At 44.4% G+C, this 20,000-nt stretch overlaps 1 protein-coding gene across 1 annotated transcript in view; it reads right to left on the bottom strand.

The window, feature by feature from the left end:
- The window catches only part of LOC124288800 (ubiquitin-like modifier-activating enzyme 5), a 105,650-nt gene that overhangs the window by 25,561 nt on the left and 60,089 nt on the right, over positions 1-20,000 (bottom strand). The window contains exon 10 of the mRNA XM_046725328.1: positions 16,317-16,392. Coding sequence (XP_046581284.1) covers positions 16,317-16,392 — 76 coding nt within the window. The remainder of the gene's footprint in view (positions 1-16,316; positions 16,393-20,000) is intronic.

The following is a 20,000-nucleotide window of genomic DNA, read 5'->3' as shown; positions in this document are numbered from 1 at the left end:
GTTCTCAGTTTCAAGGTGGAAACACTGACATCACCATGCCTCCAAGGAAGAAGAATGGTGAACATCTAATTTATAAAGGGGTCAATGCGTTCAAGACGTTCATCAAACATGGGAGGGGTGATTCTCAAGAAATTGAAGAAGGACTCATGATCATCAAGGCGGAGCTCCTCCATCAGTTGATGATAATGTCCCACAGCTATTCACCTCTCAGGTTTAAGCCAGTTCCTCACCCAACACGTTTTGTGTTTTCCTTCTTCCTAGCTCTACCAACTCATTGTACTCTTGCTCTGCTTCCGATAAAAAGTGCAGGAAACCAGCATTCAATATTTTGACAGCTGCAAACTTGTTCATAGAAACTCTATCCCAAATGACGACCATGTTAAAAACCGCATGTATATATACCCTACCTTGTCATATCGTAATGCACACAGAGTTGACATAATAAGAACTGCATGAGAACTACATAAACATACTAACAACGAGTAGAACGTGATGAGAACCCATTGCAAATTGTTAGAACCATGTACTACAAGTTTCTTCAGAACGATTGTTTTGAACATATTTGCTTGGAATAGCGACTAACTAGAGTTCAGTAGACCAGGTGGAAACTGTGTACAAACATATTGCAATTGATGCCGGACTGCACTACGTCCACACACGTACCCAATAAGATTGAAGTGCCGCGATTCCGTTCGTTGTATGGCAATTCCGTTCTTAGTATGGCAATCTCATTTTAAGTACGTTATTACTCCGTCCCATTTTAGAACGTGTAGAACGTTCGACATGGGGAATTGACTTACAGAAGTCCTCTGAAAATCACCAACAAACATTGACACAATTAGGTGACAATTTGGATGTTCAAGAAACGCTCATTACATCTTGTTGCCAGTTTGTGAGTTCTATGTATGTACCAAATAATCCAGTGATGTCTGTTGATGAGACAAGATATTGAATGAAAACCTCCTACCAACATCCAACGGTCTAAAACATCACATTGAACGAATAAACTACCAAGTCCATGTTTGGAAACAGTCTCTGCAACCAATCATGAAAATTCTTTCACCAGTTGACCATGGTTGGAGCATTTGTGATGGTCAGCTATTCTGATGTCGAGAGATCCTGCCCCCCATGGATTGGTTGAACTGACATCATGTAAATGCAAAAAGTCAGCATGCCAGCAGAAAGAATGATATAGTGTGCACAGAGGCATGTCTATTTGTATGGCAGATGATTGTTGCCCGAACACCTTTGACTTGTCGCCAGTAGATGACTCCGATTCTGACATGAGTGAGTGAGTCAGTGAAATTGGGATACGATGACATGTGTCAACCCAGTCAGGGAGCCTGACAACCAGATCCCGTTAGTTGCCTCTTACGACAAGCATGGCTTATTGAAGGTCAATTCTAACCCGGATCTTCACAGGTCCGATTCTGACATGAAGTAACATATGAAAGAAAGTGAAAAGGAGGGTTAATTGCAAGCTTATGGATGTATCAAAAGTGATTAAGAGTTATCTGATAGAACAATTTGAATACCTACAACCAAAGCTTAGACGTAGTTATCGGCCATGAAGCATAGTTTTCAAACACTTTTGGATAATGTTATTTCATCAAATATTTTAGGAGTGTGAAGCTTTGATTGACCCTATCATTGAAATTTAGCTCTATTCCTATACTGTATTAAACATTAGACACCATATGAGTTGTTTGGATTTTATATCAGTACAAATTTAGTCCTCCAATAAGTATATGTAGTTAAACTACAATGGAGGCCATTTTGGCGGCCATTTTGAATTCTGGGTAATATGTAAACATTCCTAATAACATGCCGTCACTCTAGAAGTAAAGAGAAAACAAAAACAACTTGTTTTAGGAACAAAAATAATGTCAACTGCCATTAAATAAATCACCCTCACACATTTCCATGAAAAGTCGGAGAATCGCTAAAATACCCCTGTCTCAAAGAATAAGCTGTAAAACATTAAATTACCATGCTATAACCATACAAAATGACTTGTTTTGTGCCCAAGCCATCACTCTAGGAGAAACAAGTGTCAAAACACATCAAAAGTATCAACTTTGGATGTAAATGGAAACATTCGGTGTTCATTGTTATGTAAATTTAAGTGCTGAGAAGGCAAAACACGACAAAACAAAGTGGCGGCCATTTTGAATTTTTTTTCAAAACAAAATTATGTCAAATAATTTCTACATCCTTTAGCAGTACACAGAGGTCAAAATGAAAGTGATCAGATTGATAGTAGTAAAACTATTAATGATTAACTTTGAGGTGTTGTAGGGCAGCAAACCAAATGTGACGAAAATTCTCGCAGACCCCCACCACATATAATGGCCTGTAAAAAAACCCTGATACCACAATCTGAGAGTATTACAGGCCTTTTCATGAGCCCAAGACATCATACTAACAGTGTCAAACAAAATCAGTACTGGGGAGGCTACGATTTGAAATTTTTCAGCTGCCTCCTCCTGGACTAACAGTTCTTATCCAGATTGATATCGTAGTGCGGGAGACTTCCGTCTGTGTCACTGTTGATATCGGGACGAAAAGTCGTTTAAACTTGCGTCTCCTCATTCTGGATCGATGTAGATAAACTTTCAATGCTCTCACTGGGCACAAGGATAAGTCAAGCGTATCATGTGGTCCGAGTACGGAGGATAATGCTGGGACGAGGAACTGTCTGTCCGGTTGACCTGGCAGTTGATTCTTAGCGATGAAATCCCACCACAGTCCCATATGCACTGTGTTTTGATTTTCATCAAAGCGCATTCTCCCCGTAGTCTAGAGCATGTATTTCCGACATCCTGGCTGCTGTTGCTAGGGCTAGCAGGAACAGCGTTTTCTGTGTCAAGAATTCGAAGGATGTCGTCTCTAATGGTTCGTAGACGTCATTTGTGAGATGTCTTAGAACGATGTTGAGGTCCCATGCCGGAGCTCTAAATCTGTTTTTGGTCCTCCAATTGATAAGAACGTAACAAGGCCAGTAACTCTGGTACTTTCGTTAGCTTGGCACCTGTCCTCATAGTGATAACTGAGCTCAATGCCGCTAGGTATGTTGAGAGTGTAGACCCTTTTAATCGCTTTGTTTGCCGTAGGTGACAAAGATAGTCCGCCACTTGAGGATGTGTTGCTTTTCTAGCTGAAAATCCTTTTCTAGCAGCTGCAAAGCTGCACCACTTGTCGTCGTACAAGTTGCGTGTAGAATTGTGTAAAGCAAGCGTGACTGCTTTCGCCGCTCTGGCGGAGTACCCTCTCTTGTTTAAACATGCCTTGATACAGTCCACACGTGTAGTTGGAATGCCTCTGGGTTGCCGTGCGCCTGCTTTGTGTGAGGATGTACTAGTAGATTCGACCGCTCTGGTAGTTGCAGTATTGGTGATCCTAGTTCTTGTATGAGAATGGGGAACCACATTCTCGCTGGCCAGTAGGGCGCGACCAAAGTCAGTTGGAGGTTCCTGGTCTGGCTGATTTTCTGTAACACCCTCGGTAGGAGGGCTGGCGGTGGAAACGCGTACGCGTTTAGGCCTTCCCAGGATATGCTGAGAGCATCCGTTGCCCACGCTCGTGGATCTGGGACTGGCGAGACGAATGTTGTCAGCTGATTGTTGAAATATGTGGCGAAGAGGTCTATCAACGGGGCTCCTATTTCCTTGATGATCTGTGTGAAGATCTCTGGATGGAGCATCCATTCCGTCGGAGATGGTTGAGTTGGACGGGAGAGTGCGTCTGCTATGACATTCTTGGCTCCTTGAATGTGACATGCTCTTATGTGGATGTTCAGATCGTCGATTAGGTCGAACAGTTGAAAGCAGAGATCCAGTAGGTTCAATGTTCCTGTTGAGCCTTGCTTGTTTATGTAAAACGCCACTGTAGAGTTGTCTGTGTGTACCATGAGATGCGCATTCTGTAGAATGGTGCTCCAATGGAGTATGGCGTTGATGACTGCTTTCATCTCCAGCATGTTGATGTGCAGACTTCTCTCTTCCTGGTTCCATACCCCGGCTGCTACATTGTTGTCGAGATGTGCTCCCCAACCTTGGAGTGACACGTCGACATAAAGATGAGTCTTGCACTCCGGCTCTACTAAATAGATGCCTTCGCAAACATTCGACCTCCGGGTCCACCATAGTAGATGAGGTCTGAGGTAATCCGGGAGACCGAAGGGTTCTAGGTCGTCGAGATGAGCATTGATGAGGACCTGTAACAGGCGTAGCTGTAGTCTGCCTCTGGCTGTCATGTCTTGTGCGGACGTGAGGAGACCCAACAGACTCTGCCAATGTCGTAGTGGCCACGGAGAGAGAAGGGCTTGAGAGATTGTCTGTTGAATCTTGAGCCATCGGTCCTCTGGCACGATGATACAGTTCTGCGTTGTGAGAAATCTGATGCCTAGAAACTGTAGGTCCTGTGTAGGTTCTAGGTCCGACTTGAGTAGATTCACTAACCATCCTAGCTGAGTGAGTAGTTTGATGGTGAAGTTCAACTGTAGTTCGAGACGCTCTGGATCTTGATCTACTTGAATCCCGTCGTCGAGGTAGAATGCACTGCGTAGCCCTCGATGATGTAGATATGTGACTATGGGTTTCGTCACCCTTGTAAACAACCAGGGGGGCCGATGATATTCCAAATGGCAGGACCTTCCATTGGTAATGTAGCCCGTCCAGTGTAAATCTGAGGTACTTTCTCGAGTCGGGATGTATAGGGATATGCAGGTAGGCATCCTGTAGATCTGTGCTGGCCATGTAGTCCATCGGACGGACGAGGTGGATTAGTTGAGGTAGATGTATCATGCGGAACTTGGGAGGTCTGCTGAGATAATCTCTGTTGAACGTGCTCATATTGTAGATGAGTCGGAACTTTTCTTCGAAGTTTTTCTTTGGTACCAGGAAAACTGGGGAGTAGAAACCTGGTGTGATGTTGACTTGATCCACGACTTCTATGGCTCGCTTGGTTAGAAGAGATGAGACGACCTCTCGTAACTTCTCTATCTGATGTGTCTTGAAGTCGAACTTGTGAGGGTCGACTGTAAGTGGTGGAGCGGCCCGTAGTTGTATGCGATATCCGTCTCTTAGGATGTTGGATACATATGGATCTTGTAGTATTCCCCAGTTTTCCCAGTGTAGTTGTAGACATCCACCCACTTGAGAAGGTTGTACAGGAACGGCTGGGGGTGGAAGACTCCAGTCGTTCCGAACCTGTCTTTCATTGTCGATAATTTCTGGAGCCTCTGGGTGCCCTGCCTCGTCCGGATCTAGCTCTGTAGTTGCCGGTAGGGAGACGAAAAGAGTCTTTTCCCGCCTCTGGAGCTACCCACTTTCTTGTCCCGTGCCCTCCGTATTCCAGGAAACTTGGATCTGCCCGAGTAACGCTGGGATGTCTGCCTGATGACGCTGGCCAGAGTGTCTATGGACTTGATCATTAGGACTTCTCTTGAATCTTTGGTAACTTGTCGGGAGCCTCCACCTTGTCGATTTCTCCAGCGAAGATGGAAGGAGTTGACCACGGGGCTGTGTAGAGTGACTTGGTAAACTGCTCACTCTAACTGCAGGAGGCTAGGAGACCTTGTCGACGTGCCAGTGTCAGTGCTGCGGAGATGGATGAAAGATGGTCTGTCATGAACTGTTGGTCCTTCTTCTGCATAACCCCGCCGTGATATTGCTGGAATATTGCTAAAAGCGGCGTTAAACTAAACTCAGTCAGTCAGTCAGTCTTCTGCATAAGGAGGGCCGAATAAATCATTCTATCTTCTTCCGCAGTAGTCTCGAAATTTGGCGATGAGCGTTTCGTTGACTGCCTGAGATCTGTTGAGGCCGAAGAACATCCGCCTGTTCATAGTTTCCACTGGAGCCAGCTTCCGGTCCTCAATCTTGTAAGACTTGGCCTTGGCATCACTGATGACCGTCGATGTCAAGAGCTTTAAGGAAAGGATCCATGTTATGGGAGAACTTCCTGGCGTTGAACTGTGGCAGATGCGGGCGCCTGGGCTTTAGTGGCTGTCTTGAAAGCTGTGTCCAGGTTCTGTGGAACCGCTGCGATGGGATCAATCGGGGGCAGAGTGAGCGTGTCGACATCATCATCTCGCATAAGATAGGTGTGAGCCGGATTATCGTCTTTAGATGGTGAAGCCAAGTCCAATCCATTAGCCATCCAGTAGCGTATTTCAGAGTCCGAAAATATGATGCCGCCATCATCCTCAGTGACAGGAGTGCTGAGTAAGGGACGTTGATACTCCTCCGATGGTGAACGAGGTGGAGTCCTACGTGACTGTGGTGACCTGGGTGGAGATCTGCGCGGAGACCTGTGCGGAGACTTGTGGGGCGAACTTCGTGGTGACCTTCGTGAAGACCTGCGTGGAGACCTGCGTGGAGATCTGCGTGGAGATCGGCGTGGTGAATGGCCCGGCAAACTGTGTCTGTAGAGTGACCGGCGCGGAGACCTGCACGGAGATGAGCGACTGTGGGTTCGCGAATGTCCTGGTGAATCCCTCGATGATCTGCGTGATGCGGAAGATGTCTTGGATACTGTAGCTGAAGTCCTTCGCGAAGGCCTTCGCGAACGCTGATCATCTGAGTCCGCATCTGGGGATTGGCGACTGGTCCTTCGCGAACGCCTTCGCGAATGCTGGTTGTCCTATCCAGAGTCTGGGGATGAGCGATTCCTCCTTCGCGAACGTTGATCGTCCGAGTCCGAAGCAGGTGAAGATCGTGTCGTCCTTCGCGGATGCTGATCGTCTGAGTCCTCCGCAGGGGATGGTTGAGTCGACCTTGCGCAAGCTGGTCCGGGAGTGTAGTTCTGCTGGCAGAAGTCACGTTGATGGAGGGCCCCTCAGAGATGACGTCTGCGTTGGAGCCTTCGCGAAGGCTCGGGACCTGGGCTGGCTGTGACTTTTTTTCCAGGCCGTAACGCTGCTCCATCATCTCCATGATCTGCTGGGAGAACTGCTGCATGAAGTCGCCCGGGTTGAAGGTCTGCAGTGGTACTGGCGCTGCCCTTTCTGCGGTGATGGCGACGGGGCCCACTGGACGGTCATCTGTTGTCAGCGTTGATACCTTGGGTTGAGTAGAGATCTGCGCTGAAGTCACCGTAGCTGAGACCAGTCGTTTCTTGCGATGAACCTCTGGGATGATGATCGGCTGATCATCATATAGACCCTGTTCTGTCAAGGGAACAATCTCGGCCGAGAAAGTTCGGGTTGTCTGCGCTGACTTCCCCTTGGTGGTGGACGCTGCCCTGGGGGTGCGGAGTCTGCGCTGGGTGGTTGATGACCTCCGAGTCTTAGACTGCGACGACGGGATGTCTGGAGAAGCAGGTCTCTTCTTGGAGATGGCGGACTTCATCCCACGCCCCTCCTCCGAGGGAAACTCCAGCGGAACACCAGACGGTAGGGGGTCGTCAGACAGCAGTTGACTGGTGAGGGACTCCGCTGAATTATCCATGACTGGATCAACCCTTCTCGACCTATCTGCAGCACGTCTAAGGACGCAAAGAAGGTATTTATTAAATGCACAAGTAGTTAAATGCTTGCAATAATTGCAGCGTGAGCTGAAAGAACATGGTACCGTGCAGCTAGGGCATATTTGATGAGGGTCAGCAGCAGAGAAACGTAATCTACATTTGGAACAGATTTTCATGAACGTAAACAACTGAACAAACACGGACTACACCGTGAATAAACAGTGCTAAATACGATTAAATATCAAACCATATTGATAAAGGATACTAGCTAAACCTCTATAATAGTATAATAGAGGTAACTGATTAAGTAATAAAAGGATATAGTGCCGTAAGGAGACACAGGCGCTCTCACAACCTGCTCACTGGGCGAAGAAGGAGAGAGTGAAGCATGTGGGGGAACGGTGGCGCCAGTTCCCGTCAAAACAGGAAGGAGGGATAACTCTTGGTGAGTAGTGATTAGTGATTTTACGTACGCTTTATTGAAGGGAGCTTCAATAAGGAGATACAAGTGTTCCACTATGTTCGCAAGAGGAAGAAGACAAGCAATTAAGCATGAGTCAGGATAAGGAAAAATATGTAGTATACATTTTGTATATGTATGTTTGTATGGTCACGTATGTTTTCTGCATTAAATCTGTATGAAATAAAGTGCAATGCTATGAATGTGCTTTGTGCTAGTCACAGACTAGCGTTATAGTACTTTCATTAAAATAATTCGTAAACACTAGAAATGTATCGGCAAAACCGCTATTTTCGTCGAAGATTATAAAGTATGAAAGTAAATTCTTCTTTACAGTATGTCATTGTCGTAGATATTTTGTAAATTAAAACCTCACACAATGATATAAGAGAGAGAATTTGTTAACGTGTGTTTCATCTGTTACATACAAAGAATACATGTGTATGCATATTGTGATAAAATATAAATGTACAAGCCGACAAAAGGTCTACAAGAGAAACTTGCAATAAAATGACATAAAGCTTGCAATACATGACATGTATTCACACCTGATTTCTTTCAACATATATCTTTACGACACAATTAAACAATCAGGACTTGTTTGTATGACTAGACAGTTTCCTGTGATCCCCGAAACCTGCCAGGGAAATCAGGTGTGACTAGCACTAATTAGTCTCGGCACAGAGAGTGGGCAATCAGCGAGGGCTTCCAGGTGTTGAGTAGTGATGGGGCTCTCGGGCTTAATGAGTTAATATGCATCATGACCTTGGCTTGTGCTATGGTTCACTCAATCCTGTTTGTGCTTGTCGTATATGGAACAATGTCATTTTACCATGTGCTCTATATGGTTGTACTGTCTGGACCAGCTTAACATAAAAAGAATTGGATATGTTGAAGTTAATGCAAAGGTATTTCTGTAGAAAGGTACAAGGTCTGCCTAAACGCACTGCTTCTCCTGTGGTTCTAGATACCCTGGGTCTACTGCCAATTCAAGGGTATATAGAAATGTAATTTTCTGACTAATATTGACATTTTATACTTATCCTGACTCATGCTAAATGCTTGTCTCCTTCTTCTTGCGAATGATAGTGGAACACTTGAAATCCCTTGAAGCTCCCTTCTAAAATGCGGACGTATAATCATTACTCACCCACGAGTAGTCTCCCTTGCCTCCCTTGGCGCCCTTTTTGGTCACATGACCAGCTATGTTTGTCACTCTCTCCGTATGTATGCCTGACACCAGGATTTACAGGGAAATCCAGAGTACCATAAGAGGGGAGGCTGGGAGGGCTGACTTCACGAGTCAGGATAAATATAAAATATCAAGTTTAGTCAGAAAATTACTTATTTTTCCTTATCCTGACTCATGCTAAATGCTTGCAGAATCCATCGGAATCGGTGGTGGGTCAGACCACTTCTGGATTCTCTGGCTGTTGATTTACGTCCAGTATTACCCCCCATGGAACTTATGACGGCACTGCTGATGATTCTGTTCTTTCAACTTCCTCTGATGAGTCTGGGGGGGAACCACAACTTGTCAGATTTCTTCCGAAACTTCTCCTGACATTTTCGTGTGGATTTTTAGATATACTAATGTTCCATTTGTTATCTATTGCAACTCCATCTCTTGATGCACGCATCAAGTGGAGATGCGACCTTTCCTTCATGTACGAGTAAGTCCTATACAAGTACAGGGTCTATCACTCATGCTAGTCTGTCCTAGACGTGTGCATGGACTTTAACCATTTGCTCTCTAGAGCGTTGGTTTTCACAAGTCACGTGTTAAAAGGGTGAGATTTTTCTCAGCGCCTTTGTGGAACCGTTAGTTGTTGTGCTACAACAAGTCGCCCAAACTGGGGAATGCCTGAGACGTCTTCAGTGGCAATGTCTCTGAGGTAGTGGTTGGCAAACACTGTGTCCGATTTCCAAAAGCAGCCCTCCATTATTGTTGTCATCAAGCAGTTTCCATGCAGAGCAAGTGTAGATGCTAAGGCTCTGACTTCGTGGGGATTGGAGGCTTGTGGAGGCTCAGGTCCTGCTGCTTTGTGGGCCCTTAGTATAACGGCTCTCATCCATATCGATATCATTGTCCGTGAGACTTCCGTGGGCATCTCAGTAGATAAGGGGATGAATAGGCTCTTGAATTTTTGTCTCCTTGTTTTTGTCCTTTGTAGGTAGGCTTTTAGTGCTCTGACAGGGCATAAGGATAGATCCTGTGTATCCTGTGGCCCAAGGACTGTAGGGAGTGCTGGGATGTGGAACTGTCTGTCAGGCTAGCCGGGCAGTTGGTTCTTGGCAATAAAGTCCCATCTCAGTCCTAGATGTACGATGTCAGGATGTCTTGATTCAAATCGTGTTCGTTCAAAGTCCAGAGCATGTATTTCTGACATCCGTGCTGCTGTTGCTAGGACGATCAGGAACAGCATTTTCTGTGTCAGTAGTTCAAAGGATGTCCATTCTTGAGGCTCGTAGGCATCACTGGTGAGATGTTGTAGAACTACGTTAAGATCCCAGGCAGGAGCCTTGAATTTCTTTTGTTGGTCTTCCAATTTGAACGAGTGTAGTAGTGTCAGTATCTCTGGTACTTTAGTAAACCTTGACACCCGTCTTCGTGGTGATAACAGTGCTGAGAGCAGCCAGGTATGCTGAGAGTGTTGAACCTTTTAAGTGTCTCGTCTGTCGCAAATGACACAGGTATTTCGCCACTTGAGGATGGGTTACTTTTACCGCTGTAAAGCCTTTCCTCGTTGCATACTGTTCAAATCTCTGCCACTTGTCATCGTACAAGTTGCGAGTTGATCTGCATAGAGCTAGTGTCACTGCTTTCGCTGCTCCGGCAAAGTACCCTCTAGTCCTCAGGCCCAAATCAGTTGCAATGTTGTTGTCTGCTTGATTTTCTGTATTACTTGTGGTAATAGTGCTGGAGGTGGAAACGTATAAGCGTTTAGTCCTTCCCATGAGATGCTTAAAGCATCTGTTGCCCATGCCTGAGGATCCGGAATGGCTGAGATGAATGTTGGTAGTTGTTTGTTGAACTTTGTTGCAAACAGGTCTATCAGCGGAGATCCTACTGTCTGTAGGATGAACCAGAACACTCCTGGATGTAACATCCATTCCGTCAGGGATGGTTGTAGTGGACGAGATAGGGAGTCTGCTATGACATTCTTTGCTCCTGGAATGTGACATGCCTTCATGTAGATTTTCAGGTCGTTGACGATGCTGTACAGGAGAAAGCTGAGTTTTAGCAGACTTGTTGACCTTGTTGATCCTTGTTTGTTGATACAGAACGCTACTGTGGAGTTGTCCGTGAGCCTTGTGTTCCTTAGTACGCTGGAATAGTTTTGTAAAGCGTTGATCACTGCTTTCATCTCCAACTGGTTGATGTGCAGAATTTGATCCTGACTCGACCACTTTCCTGCTGCCACTTCATTGTCGAGGTGAGCACTCCATCCTTGTAGTGATGCATCCACGTAGAGATGAGTGTTGCAAGCCGGCTCTGACAAAAAGGTTCCTCCGCAAACATTAGACTTCTGAGTCCACCATAAAGGTATGGTTTCAGACTGTCCGGTAGTATCAGTGGATCCAAACTGTCGAGATGGGCATTCACAAATATTGTAGTGGGCGCAGCTGTTATCTCCCTCTGCGAGTCATGTCTTGAGCTGAGGTGAGTAGACCAAGCATGCTTTGCCAAGCACGTAGTGTCAATGGAGAAAGCATTGCTTGAGATATCATATGTTGTATATGCTTCTGGGACGACCCGTCCGTGTGATTCTGTGGTGTGATGAAATTGAAGATCCTGTTTTGGTTCCAACTCTGATTAGGAGATTACTAGCCATCTACTGCAATCATGTCCTACGTTGTAGATACGTACTTAGATCTAGGAGCCCTTGCCATGTCTGTCATGGAAGCGGAGAAATGATTGATTCTGGAATCATGGCTTGAAGCTTGTCTCATCAATCTTCCGGTAATATGTAATGAAGATGTGGTCACCAGAATCCGAACAATGTGCAGCAATGATGCATAATACGTCGTCTCTAGATCAGCAAAAATCTATGATGTACTTGGACTGCCATCGATGTGAAGTCTATTTATAGTCGCTGCAAGTCCTCAGATAATCAATATTACATCTGCTGACAAGGGAAGTCCTCTATGACCCGTGAAGACCCCCCGAACCACGCTGTACCCTACTAACTGGACTGTAAATGGAGCCTTTCCCACGTTGAAAGAGTTGTTTACAACTGTAGACGACTTCTTGGCACGTGACTGTGACGTCCCCGGTGTTGCAGGTAAATAATCCTTGTAGAATCATGTGCAGTCATTAATTTCTTCGTCAACACTCGGCCTTGTCCGTAACCTCTCTGTTCGGCTTGTGCCGGAGTTACACGAGTGAACACATGTCTTGATGGCTGAGTGGAGGCGCGCAAAGAATTCGCCGCATAGTACCGATGTAAGCAGACTGTTACCTGTCTGTTGTGACTGTATTCTTCAACTTTATAATCTATACTGCAGTCGTCATCTTATACAGATGTTCTGTAAAGTTGACCGTAACCAATGTATTGCTGAGGAACTGCGACAATGCTGCTAACTGTGTTTCATCAGATGTTATCTGACATCGTTACTTCAGGTGTGCGTCTCTTCCTTCAGCCACGCGTTGATCCAACATAGCCAACATCTAGTTGTAGTGTCCAGTTGTGTTATCTTCTTATCTTGAAGATCTAATACGGGATTCACTGATGATCTTGTAATCTAAAACCCTGATGTATCATGAAGGGCTCCATATGATTAAGGGGGATATCTGCTATCGTCCGAATGGCGGGACATGCTGACTCTGATTATAATCCTACCCGTGAGTGCCTGCTGGGCGCAGGTTGATGAAGGTCCAAGTTGTCTCGCGCAGTCTGTAGAATCCTGGAGAATGACTGGATCTACTTCTGTGTTAGAATCCTTCCTGTTGAGACGCTGAAACTGCGTGGAGTCTCCATAGTGGACTGCTAACGCTAAGCTGGCTTCGTTGAATCCTCCAGGCTTCTAACTGCTGATACTTCTGACGGTAAAGATCTTCGCGAACGTACCAGTTCGTGCAGGCCTTCATCCGAGAGAGCCTGTATAGTTAATATTCCTTCGCGCAGGGCGACTGTCATCAGAGGGGTCTGCTATGCTGAGCTGACGTTAGTAGAGTTCTCAAGACTTGTAACTTCAGACGGTGAAGTTGGACATTTCCCCATCTGAAGATCCATAATAACGTGAGTCTCTGCATGTAGATCTGTATGTAGAGCTGTGTGCAGGTGAACGGTCTCGGTGTGACCATGTATTCCTCCTGGAGTCTTGAGATATCTCTCTAAGCCTTCACGAAGGCTGATTGACGTAATCTCCCCTCTGTGAAATGTGGATTGCCTGCGCACAGGTTCCCAATGTGAGTCTAAGTCCGACGGTGATGACGATCCATATCTGCGGCGTCTGTAGGGTTTTGGAGAACGCTTCAATCTGCTTCTGTGTGGAGAATATTAGAGGCTCCTTCGGGGAAATCTAAGGCTGAGCTGATGTTGGTAGCATTGTCCAGACTTCTAGCTTCAGTCGTTGAAGATCGTCACGTGCGTGGCCTTCGCGCAGGCTTTCCTCTTCATCCAGGTGCGTTGGAGAGGCTGCTGAATCTTCACACAGGCTTGTAGTCGTCGTAGTGGTTTTTGTAGCAGCTTCCTCCTGCATGAAGCGACGTTCCATCATCGACATCATCTGATCTGTAAACTATTGCATAAACAGCCCCAGGTTGAAGTTCTGTGACGTATGTTGAGACTGCTGCAGGGTTGATGGTGCTTCTGAGAACGTTGAGGCCTCTTCTAAGGTACGCTGGACTTGTGAACAGTTGACGCTGCTGCCATCTCTGGTACCCAATGTCTATATTGATAGAAGGTCTTCTCTCTCTCTGTCAATGTCTGCACTGATATAGTTGCCGATGTAGCTGTTGAAGCAGGCTTTGTCTTCTTGCTGACGACTGTGACTTCAGGTATGATGATGGGGGATCATCATACACATCTGCTTCTTCTGGAGGTACAATATCGGCAGTGAAGGATCTCGTCTTCTACGTAGAGCTGTGAAGAGATCATAGATTCAAATCGCTATTATTGGTTTGTATTACAAGGGGGTAAGCACAGTAGATGGAACAGTGAAACAAAGCATGTGCAGTACGTGATGAGCGTTAAATTTGACCAGCCCTACTTGTTCTCGGTGTTTCATTTGATGTGCATACACCCTTGTAATACAAACCAATGATACGATTTGAAACTATGATTGTTTGTTAAAAAACTTTCATCCAATTTACTTTCTTGTTTAAAGTGAAAATCATCGGTACGTTTTCACTGCAAACAGACTATAGCATGAGTCAGGATAAGGAAAAAGAAATCTCGTTTGCTTATGTTTGGTAGAATCTGCCGTCTAAACAATGTCTATGTTGTTAAGCAATTATTTCTTCATCGTCTGTTTGAATCCAGATGTATGACCATCAATGGTAAATACCCGTCCCTATCATGTACATGTTTAATCTCGTAAACAAATATGGCTTGTTTGATGTTGTTAATACATATATCACAACAGGTGTTATATGCTCTAAAGCAAAATGGAATAATGTTGTTAAATCCAGAAGCTGTGACGCTTACGAGAGTTTGTTGTGTCATCAGATAGCAGTGAAAGAGGATCTCTCCAGATACTGCCTTATCCGAGAGCCTTTTAATTCAAGTAGACTGCAGGAACTAGCCTTGATTAATAAGCATGAATTTTACAAACTCTCTCATATTATTCACATCGGCTGTAAAAATATTGAATCCGGGAGAGTGTATATGTGGAATAGTAGCTTCTGATATTGTTAAACATGTTATTGTGTCCTGTACACATCTTAATGATTTGAGAAATGAAATGTTTGAAAGGATTTGTGATATTATATCAATATCTGATTTTGTTGAATTTTGAGAAAATGATGACGATGTAATAATTGCTGATTTGCTTGGTGGATCTTGTACAACACTTGGTAATTTATATATGACAGAATGGGAGGAAGTTATGTTATTAGTGGATGATTGTATGTCTATCTGTCACTCCAAAATATCTGCACAATTAACTGTTTACTGATTCATTGTATATTCAACTTGACACATTGTTGTAACATGTAACAATCTTCATATCAGGACTTTCAATATGTTGATACAGTTAACATGAGAGTCACATACCCCTATCAGGTCTTTCAATATGCTGCTAGTGTTAACATGAGCGTCCCATACCCCTATCAGGACGTTCACTATGCTGCTACAGTTAACATGAGAGTCACATACCCCTATCAGGACTTTCAATATGCTGCTAGTGATAACATGAGAGTCACATACCCCTATCAGGACTTTCAATATGCTGCTAGTGTTAACATGAGAGTCACATACCCCTATCAGGACTTTCAATATGCTGCTACAGTTAACATGAGAGTCCCATACCCCTATCAGGACTTTCAATATGCTGCTAGTGATAACATGAGAGTCCCATACCCCTATCAGGACTTTCAATATGCTGCTACAGTTAACATGAGAGTCACATACCCCTATCAGGACTTTCAATATGCTGCTAGTGTTAACATGAGAGTCACATACCCCTATCAGGACTTTCAATATGCTGCTACAGTTAACATGAGAGTCACATACCCCTATCAGGACTTTCAATATGCTGCTACAGTTAACATGAGAGTCACATACCCCTATCAGGACTTTCAATATGCTGCTACAGTTAACATGAGAGTCACATACCCCTATCAGGACTTTCAATATGCTGCTACAGTTAACATGAGAGTCACATACCCCTATCAGGACTTTCAATATGCTGCTACAGTTAACATGAGAGTCACATACCCCTATCAGGACTTTCAATATGCTAATACAGTTAACATGAGAGTCACATACCCCTATCAGGACTTTCAATATGCTGCTAGTGATAACATGAGAGTCACATACCCTATCAGGACTTTCAATATGCAGGACTTTCAACATTAACATGAGAGTCCCATACCCTATCAGGACTTTCAATATGCTGCTACAGTTAACATGAGAGTCACATACCCCTATCAGGACTTTCAATATGCTGCTACAGTTAACATGAGAGTCCCATACCCCTATCAGGACTTTCAATATGCTAATACAGTTAACATGAGAGTCACATACCCCTATTAGGACTTTCAATATGCTGCTACAGTTAACATGAGAGTCACATACCCCTATCAGGACTTTCAATATGCTGCTACAGTTAACATGAGAGTCCCATACCCCTATCAGGACTTTCAATATGCTGCTAGTGTAAACGAGAGAGTCACATTATTATGTCAGGACTTTCATTGACCTGCTACAGTTGAACATACCCCAGTCATCCTCATGGATAATCTCTTCAACCTTCTCCTCTTTTTTCTCTTCCTTTGGTTTCAATACTTGTCTTTCCTGCAAAAAGATAACATAGTTATAAAGGAATTATCCTGCTGACTCATGTAATAAGCAGTCGGATCACAGTATACCACAGCTACAAGACACACAGATGTAGGCCACAACCAAACATGTAATTTTTATGATGAAATTGATATTTATACTTATCCTGACTCATACTTATTGCTTTATCTCCCTTTCCTCGGAAGGTTGAGTGGAAACCTCTAACCCTATGTTCCCAAGAACAGTCAAAAGTTCACTCACCCAAACAGGGTCCTTTGCCTCCTTCCAACCAATAGTTCCATGTGACCGGCAGCCATATTGTCACTCTATCCATAATCAGCCACCACTAAGCTAACATGGAGGTCAAATAATGGTTAGAGTTGACAGTTGGGTGGGCCCTTAGCGTATGAGCCAGGATAAGTATAAAATATCAATTTTATGCCAAAGTAAAATAAAAATTACATATTTTTCCTGATCATATACCCCCTGGGAACTCTTCTTCATTCTTCTGGTTCTGTGACTGGTAAACGGGTGACCACCTTCTCTTAACTAAATAAAACAAGGTTAATCTTATGATTACATGGATTTTGAAGACATGCTGAGAATTATAGATTCTAGCTGTCTTAAACAATCCATATCTTAAGAAGGGGGCTACTTTCAAAACTGAATCACTCAAGTGCTGACTTATCTTGTACGACAGGGGAGCATGGACTCTCTGTCAGTTGTTATGGGACAGCAACGTCACGTCTACGCATCTGTGGGATTTAGAGTGAGTTTTTCGAAGGGGCATTTGAAGTTTCCTTTTCTCGTAGCAGTTCTCTTGAGGTAGATCTTCAATGCCCAGACTCGACATAATGATAAGTCCTGTGTGGCGTTGGGTCCTATTATCGTAGATAAGGCTTATGGGCAGTGTGGTTAAGGTGTAAATATCCTCATCCTATTTAGATAAGTGTCTGCCGATGATGAATCTTACCAGGGTGAGAAAATGGAGAGGTCGTATAAATCAAACAGTCAAGATCCTCCTGAGAGTTATCCTCAGCCATTGAAATATTGGGTGCTTCACGGATAGTCACCATCAGTAGATGAAATCGGAGCTGTCTGACTTCCAAATTCGTGTAAGTTGTTGTAACAAGGTCAGGAGGGCCTGTCCAGTGATGTTAACCACGAAATCCGATTGTGGTTAGATATGAGCCTGCGTGAGCAAAGGAGCCCGTAGAGACATATGCGTAGATGGATGCACAAATGTATGATTCTGGGAAGCAAGATACAACCCCATTTCTCGAAGTCCGGAGATGCATGTTGTTGATGAACGGCCACTAAGTCTTGCCGTGTACTGATTGCCACGGAGTTGGGTTGAGACTAAGAAGGTTGGTTGAAAGGCTGTGTATTGCCCCCAGTATATGGACAAACCTGCTGTTGATAAGGGTTCACATAAGTAGAAGACTGTGTGACGACATTCAAGATCTGTAGAGTATGAGTAGACGTAAGTGCAGATGGGTTCACGAACGTATGACTATGAAATATTGGACACATCCAGGAGGGTTGTGTAGATCGGTTCGAGATTGTGTTGACTTGTGGAAACAACCGAGGAGTAGAGTGAGCCAGTAAGATTGTGAACATAGGTGCAGGCTGAGTAGTCTGAGAGATTGATGACTGGTTCACAAAGGCTGTCGATTGTGCTGAGGCTGCAATGATCTCATATAGATCGGAGTCTGAGATGACTGATTTCCAAGTTTAGACGGCTGTTACCTCTGCAAAGGTTGGTTCAAGAACGTAATTCTTAACCCCCGAAGGTTCTCGAATGTAATGTTCGATGTAGACTGCCTGATGATCACCTCTAGTTCGAGAACCAGAGGGTGCTGGGAGCCGAGATCATCTTCATCTGCAGGTATCGGTATCTAGGAGACCTTCACAAAGTTCTGATGATCTTCAATCACAGCAGTAGATGAAGACAAGGTCTTCGACGTCATATTCTTCTTTATTTACGCTACCTTTGGGAGCATAGGGGTGGGAACCACGTACTCGAAGGCGAATAGGGAACGACCAAAGCAGTCGGAGGACTTTGGTCTTAGCAATTTGTACAGAATCACTCATGAGTCACTTGGCCTTGCGGTTTGGCTGCTTTCGCAAAAGCTGATTGAGCGTACTGCCACTTGAGGATTAAGCTGAATGGGTGGAATAGTCAAAGTGTCTGTATCATCCTCTTGGATAAGATAAGTGTCCGCTGGCGACGAGTTACGCATAGGAGATGAGAAAGGGAGCCCTTCAGCAATGCAGGTAAGGACTTCCGTGCATATTATCATCTGAAATCTTTGCAGATAGAGTCATTGGTGAGAGAAGGGAGTAAGAGTCGATTGATAGGTTTATCCAAGTCCGCATTCAACTGCTATTGTTGAATAGCCATCATAACTTGTCGAGTGATATCTGCGACGAAGTCCGGTTGTGGTTGATTGAATGCCTGAGTATTCATCCCTGGATAATGGTAGGCCGAGAATGGGTTCGCGAAGGCTGGGATAGGTTGGTTGAAGAAGGCCGTAGATGGGTTTGCGAAGGTAGACGGGAATCGAAAGACGTTCGGTAATGGAGTAGTCATATGTGTATGAGTGTTCGTGATGCCTACAGAGTGTTGCGACAAGAAGTAGAATGATCACTCTGAGGTAGGCACGTTGGTAGATAGGGTAGAGTGCTGCACGCTTAGCAAGGGACTAAGGACCTGTCCTATAAGGAGAGCAGTCTGGGAAACACACACGGGCGTATGGACAAGAGATCCCTACAGAGAAAGTTCACATTCGTTCCACTCAGCATCAAAGCAAGAGAATAAAGTGCTAATCTTGAGATAGTTTAAAAATTATATATTATAACATTCAAATAAATGTGCACAATATTAACACCATGAAGTAATAAAATATGACGTAGGAACGCACGAAGGGCACACAGGGAGTGGATCAGCAGCAAAAATACAGTATCTGCATTGTTGACAAGATCGCATCTGTCACAGCCTATCTGCAAATAAAGTGAGAAAACCAAGAAATTAGCTGTGCATAATTAATATAAATACATCATAACGATTACCAAACAATATAGGAATCAATCTACGGCAAAATTTTGGATTTTAGCCTTAGGGTAAATGCGTATTAGCCCTACAAGGGACCCGAGGTTCCAGCCCAACCATCCGTTTGGGCAATGAAGGAGAGAGTGACATTATGGCCGCCAGTCACGTGAAAGTGTTGGTGGGAAGGAGGCAACCTAACCAAAACATACATCACAGCTACAGCAAAGATTTTTCCTTCATTAACTAATTTTTCAGTGCATTCCTATGAAGAGGTAGCTCCATATGTCTACTCAGTGTAGACAATTGGTACGTTCTACAAAGAATGGTCTATGGTAATGAGCAGAAAAAATGCGACAAACATATTTCCCTCGGATTTGATCTCACTCATGAAACAGCCCAAATAATGTGTTTTGAGCTGTCTGTAGCTTATGCCATTGTTACGGGATTATCTCCCTTGAGTTCACAGATGGCTTGGTCATTGCTAGCAGAAAAATACCATAACTGTAGCATGACGTTACAAAGCAAAAGAAATCAAGTCCTGGCGTTTTATAAATCTGGTATGAAATCAGTA

Source organism: Haliotis rubra, unplaced genomic scaffold, assembly GCF_003918875.1.
Source record: "Haliotis rubra isolate DU_JTF1 unplaced genomic scaffold, ASM391887v1 Scf425, whole genome shotgun sequence".
In the NCBI taxonomy this organism is placed as follows: domain Eukaryota; kingdom Metazoa; phylum Mollusca; class Gastropoda; order Lepetellida; family Haliotidae; genus Haliotis; species Haliotis rubra.
The sequence above is the reverse complement of the archived record's forward strand: the minus strand, read 5'-3'. Positions and strand labels throughout refer to the sequence as shown.